The sequence below is a fragment of the Gouania willdenowi genome, chromosome 19, assembly GCF_900634775.1.
Source record: "Gouania willdenowi chromosome 19, fGouWil2.1, whole genome shotgun sequence".
NCBI lineage: Eukaryota > Metazoa > Chordata > Actinopteri > Blenniiformes > Gobiesocidae > Gouania > Gouania willdenowi.
In genome coordinates, this window is record NC_041062.1 from 15,060,917 (window position 1) to 15,067,341 (window position 6,425).

The following is a 6,425-nucleotide window of genomic DNA, read 5'->3' on the forward strand; positions in this document are numbered from 1 at the left end:
TCTTGAGGACAATCACAGCAATAAAGTGGCACTTTTGACAATATATCTGATGTCTGCAGTCAATCCTAAGTGCACTTGGAAAAAAAATCAAAAATTGAATCGAAACTCAAATTTTTCTTTAATTTTTTAGGCAAAATCGCCCAGCCCTAAATATATATAAAGGCCTTTATACACACACACACACACACACACACACACATATATATATATGGCTGCTAGTGGGACGTGATATTTGAATGTAAACTGACCATACGACATTTGTTAAATATTCTAATAGTAAACATTTAAATATGTGACTGTTTTGTGGTGTTTTTAATTGTTAATAATAAAAAGTAAAAAAAAAAAAACACACAATACAGAACATTGTCAATCAAAAACCAAACAGAAAATAAGAACAAAATAAAATAAATCGGAATTCACTCAAAACATACATTTCTAATTATTTTAGAAGGGTTTCAACTTTGTGTCTTCTTCTTCTTCTTCTTCTTCTTCTTCTTCTTCTTCTTCTTCTTCTTCTTCTTCTTCTTCTTAATGTAAAAGGTACTGTAAATATATACATCACACAGGTTCTCGCTAAATTCATTTTCAATATTTATTAAAAAAAGACAAAACATTGGAGTCATGGTAGATAATGTTTTGAAAACATCAGAATTTTTGAACATCAGTTTTTTGCTTATGGAGCCAATAAATCATTGTTGAGAACAAATAACCAACATCTTCATGCTGTCTTTATGCAATATACATATTCTGTGATTTTGTCCTAATAACTGAATTTTAATTGCCTTTAAAAGCTAACAGCTGCTGTCTTGTTTTGCCTAAAAATACCAACCCCCTGTTATTGCTGCGCAGCAGTTATAATTGTTGTTATATAGTCCTTTAAAACAAATATTGTACTGAAAGTTTCTAGATTCAAACAGTATAGATTAGGCCATAAAGATACTGTCCCTCATCACTTTCACTGTAGCTGCTGCTGATTTGTATATTATTATTCTCATGATAACCTATAAATAATGGATTTATTTGTTATCCCCAAATGATTAGATGATGGATTATAGGAGCTTGGTTCATTTCTTTGGAATGTGAATGTAATCCCCCTAAATGTCTGCTTTTAAAGTCTGATCATGAGTAAACATTGCATGCCACACTCCACGTCAGTCTTTACCTTAAAGCTCTATATAACCATTTGCATTCTTATAATTTGAGCCTTATTTTGAATCAAGTACAATGATAAAAATGTATTTATGTTTCCCTGATGAAAGACTTACATCTATTTTAAGTGCTTACATTTTTGAGTTAATAAAGGATATGTATCTTTCTTTTTTTTTAATTCACCCATTTAGAGTTCCTACTTGGTTTGGTTCTTAGCTCTAAAATTTGGAATTACACCAAATACGGCTGAGATATTAACGATAATCGACCGAGACTATAAAAAAAGAGAAAAAAAGGACTTGAACAGACAGTCCATCATCAATAAAATAAAATCCATCCACCAAAATGGATTTTTATTTATTTTTTTGATAAAAATAAAAATAAAGATAAAATATTTATAAACTATAAGTGAGGCAACATTAGGTTAAAAGTTCAGCTAGAATAAAATAAAATTAAATATAAATATGAAAAAAAACTGCGTTGAAGAATTTGTGTTAAATAAAAATGAAAAAAGTACTAAATCAGACATAGAGACTGAATTTACTCAATGAGCTACAGTTGATTTGAATTTGATGGGGAAAAAATAGATTGCTATACTTTAAAAATAATGAAATAGATACATAAAAATTAAAAACGCTTTGTTTTATGTTTATGATTGAGGCTAACATGGAAAATATGAATAGTGTACAGCCTGCCGGAAACCATTAGAAGAAGAAGAAGAAGAAGAAGAAGAAGAAGAAGAAGAAGAAGAAGAAGAAGAAGAAGAAGAAGAAGAAGAAGAAGAAGAAGAAGAAGAAGAAGAAGAAGAAGAAGAAGAAGAAAATGAAAATATGAACACTGTGTATTGTGAGCGGTGAATTCCAGAGGGTGGCGGTAGTGTGACTTTAAGGTTTGCCAGAAAACTTCACAGAAGAAGAAGAAAGAGAAAAACGTCGAAGAAGAAGAAGAAGAAGACGCGCTCCTAGCGCTATTTAACGTTAGCCAAGAATGGCTAAACATCACCCTGATTTGATTTTCTGCCGAAAACAAGCTGGAGTCGGTAAGGTTTACTCTTTTGAGTGGATCGAGTTCATTAAATTAACTATTTCTCTCCAGAAATGAATGTTCTTTGTTTCATTGTGGAGGTAGAGTTAGCTTACATGCTAACTATCACATCGTGGGTTTCCTTTGACACTGAGCGATCCAGCCTAGCTAGCGTTGTTTTCATGTTTGCTTTGGAAATGTCATAGTTTTACTGTGTTTGCACTTCACTGTCATTCATTTTGTAAACATTAAATGTTTGATTGTGAATAGTTGTTTACTTAAAACCCAAATAATGAATGAACTGACGTGTCACTCATTGTTTTCTTCATTCAGCTATCGGCAGACTCTGTGAAAAATGTAAGTACATAACTTTATTTGGAATTCCCAAACAAGTTATTGTAATGTACAATTTATTTTGGCTTGAACATTCATTTCCCAAAACATTTAATTATACATCTCAAAGTCTGATAGGTTATGCTGCTGTGAATCATTCCTTCATCGAGCTAATTTTCCTTTGATAATATAATGGAGGGAGTGAAAGGAAAAGTCCAATAAATCAAATTATATATTGGAGTGTTCAAACTTTCCACTTAAAATCCAAGGTTAGCTCTTAACATGGTCGTTTAATATTGTTTGGAAAATACATGTTATCATATTGTAAATGATCAGCAAGTTATTTAAAAGTTACTTCACTTAATGTTTGTTTGTTTTGTTAGATGAGCTGGAACATGACACATTGAAAATTAGATTTATAAATCATCTTTGCTGATACAATATATCCAGGAGTGCACGCATCGCACTCCCAAAATAGTTTTTATCAGATCAAATGTAGTAATGCTTGTTTGTGTTTCTAAAATTTAGGGATAGGTTCTAACGCTGTAGTACAAAATATAAGACAAGCGCAGAATATGCAGTAAAGTTGGTCCGCACTCTGAGATTGATGTGTTGGGGCTTCATATGTGTATTAAAGTTGGTATTACATCTATATAATCCCAAATATCATTGGAAAGTAGGGCTGGGCGATATATCGAATATACTCGATATATCGCAGCTTGTAGTCTGTGCGGTGTTGAAAATGACCATACCGTTAAACTCGCGGACTTTTTTTTTTTTTTTTTGAAATGTCATTGTAACCCACGTCATAAAGAAATGTATTATATTTATATTATTTAATTATATTATATTTAGCAGAAGTAAATTTATTATAACATCTACTCTTCAGTTATTTATATACAATATTATTTCACCGCACTAATAGACTGCACTGACGTCACTCATCCACACGCACACACGCCAGCCAATCACAGACCAGTATCCTAGTATAAACAGGAAGCATGAGATACGGGAGGAGAAGGCTTGAATACGGGAAACGATCAAGCAGCAGCTGAAAACGCAGCATATGAACGGTAGCACGCACACCCGGTGCTCAGCAGACAGCACTTTACTAACTGTGCAGACCAGCGGTTGTGCCTTGCACCTGACAAAAGGAGCGATCGGCAGCAGAACGGAGGACTTTGTATAGGCGACTCAGATTGCATCGGCCAGGTTTTTTAAACCCCCCATGGATCTAAAGATGGTGAACTACCCACGGAGATGACGTAGTGGACGGTGAACTGCAGGTCTACCAGAGCGGTAGGACAACCGCACCGATCCTCTTACCAGGAACGCATGAACTTCAATCCTACCAGGGTGGTAGGATCAACTTTATTTAATTAGGTTCTCTTCCAGTGGACCAACCCAACGAACTTCAGTCCTACCAGGGTGGTAGGACTGACTTCATTTTTCGTTTGAGTGGAACTATTTTTTTTCCCCAGGCTGTGACGCCTTATGAACTGAGCTAAATCCCAGCGGGTGAACTGGAGTCTGTTTTGAGACCACTTTTGTTTATTATTATTTTCTGTAATATAATAAATCCATGGTACTTATTTTCTATAAACAACAAATTGTCTGTCTATTCTCTGCACATCTTAGTAATCATTCCCAACTCACACTTGAACCTAGAAACTAATCTCAGAGAAAAAATGTATTAACCAACAGTAAATGTACAATTGGCTACATCATCTTAATGACAACATGCACAAAAGGGCACTATTTGTTTTAAAATATTGTAGTGGCATTATGTACAAAAAGTGCACTTTAATTTTGTGTTTTGAAATACCATGTGAGTTGCATCCTGCACTAATGTCTTGTTTTGAAATGTCTCTGTGACAATTTTGCACAGAACGTGCACTTTCTGACAATTTTATGTTTGAGCCACTCACTGTTTAATAAATACAGTTATGTCAACTTTGACTTAGTTGTGATGTCCCCTTTTTTGCATGAAAGTTTAAAATTGGCATATATTAATGCAGTATGATCAAGAATGTTTTAATGTAGACATATAGAATCATCATACTTACATAGATTTTGTGCATCAAAGTGTTAATTCAAGGGTAATGCAAAATATCGAGATATATATCGTGTATCGTGACATGGCCTAAAAATATCGCGGTATTTATAAAAGGCCATATCGCCCAGCCCTATTGGAAAGGTCTTGAATTTAACTTGATTTAAGATGTAGAAATTGTTTAAAATAGAAACTGTTTTAAGTGCTTAAAAGCTGTCATTTCATTTAGTTTTTAGATATTTGTATATTTAGTGTTAAGTCATTTCTATGAGTCTTTAAAGAACATTTACTTGTAGTTGTATGTAATTGAATTTAAAGTAACCCAATCATTTTTCTTTTTATAGAACCAGAGTTTGTCATGTTTGAAGCCACCTGTCCTTTCAATCTTTTCAAGCACATTTTGTATTTTTGGGTAATACCAGAACCTCTTGCAAATGACAGTGTTGTCTAAGAGTGATTTGGATTTTTATCTTTTGCGTTCCTACATTACATGTTTTGAATATCATATAATTACAATAACATATTTTTTTTCAATGTTTTGTTAGATAAAGTTATTTATTTAAATGAGTGATAAAAGTTAGAATTTTATGTCCAAGTTGAGGATTATTGTGCGTTTCTGATGGTTTTCTTTGTGTCCTGCGTCCTTTGATCCTCCTAGGTGATGGAAAATGTGTCATCTGTGACTCGTATGTGAGACCGTGCACGTTAGTGCGCATTTGTGACGAGTGCAATTATGGATCCTATCAGGGTCGCTGTGTGATCTGTGGAGGACCCGGTGTCTCTGACGCCTACTACTGCAAAGAGTGCACCATCCAGGAGAAAGACGTGAGTTCAGATCAGAGAAATGAGATCTTTTGTTTTATTAAATTCTGTGTAAAGCAGAAATAAATTTGTTATAAGTTTGTCACACCACAGAAACGTGTGTCATTGACCACTGAGCCAAATTTGAAACATTAAAGAAAATCGCTAAGTATATAAAATTAGGTCTCAAAATCATATTAAAACAAGCACTTCTCTCTGCTCTTAAATGTTGGGGGCGTGTCAGTTAGAGGCACTGAAACCACGCACACGCGCGGAAAGGGCGCCACCTCCGTGTATTAACCTATGGGAGAGGACAATGTGAAAGCAGCTCCAATGTCGATAGTGCTTCCAAAAAATGCTCGGATCAGGCCAAATGAGTCAGAACTGCGCCCGCTAGAGGCGATAACCAAAATTGCAGTGTATAAAAGTGCTCATTTCATGGAAAATGTGGCGCCAGTGGACGTGTTTTATTCCCAGAGTCTGAATATGTGGTTTGTTTTTGGTTAAGGGGCGAATTGCGCCCGCTGGAGGCCACAGAAGTTTGGTGTGCTTCAGCAGCAGGGTTGGGTTTATGCTAATGATGGCGCCGTTGCGTAACATGACCCTGATTTCTGACCCGCCCATTAAATCCTGAACACAGACATTTGAAACACAGTTTGTGAATCCAAGCTCCACAATTACATTCTTACTGGTTGAATGTTTTTGTACATGTTTTGAGGAATACATTTATCACCTATTTCATGTGTTTAGAATAAAATGTCAGAATTTGCTTTACACGGTCTTTAAGATAACGACTTGCTTCATTTATCCTGTTGATGCAATGCTAATGTTTCCTAAACGCTCCTCTATTCATCGTTCTGTTTTCTCTGCAGCGAGATGGATGTCCAAAGATCGTAAACCTTGGAAGCTCCAAAACAGATCTGTTTTATGAAAGGAAGAAGTATGGCTTCAAGAAGAGGTGAAGAGAGCTCGGCTCACTGTGTGCGTTAGTTCGTTTCTCTGATTTGTTTTTAACAACCTTCATGAAGCATTTTTGACGAGTCAATAAAAATCTTTTTGTAACTTC

General features: G+C 34.9%; 1 protein-coding gene across 1 annotated transcript; it reads left to right on the forward strand.

Moving 5' to 3' along the window:
- Positions 1-2,056: 2,056 nt before the first annotated feature.
- On the forward strand, positions 2,057-6,425 carry phf5a (PHD finger protein 5A). Its single transcript, XM_028475554.1, has 4 exons — positions 2,057-2,188; positions 2,506-2,529; positions 5,217-5,383; positions 6,232-6,425. The coding sequence occupies exons 1-4, from the start codon at positions 2,137-2,139 to the stop codon at positions 6,319-6,321; spliced, it is 333 nt and encodes a 110-aa protein (XP_028331355.1). The 5' UTR covers positions 2,057-2,136; the 3' UTR covers positions 6,322-6,425.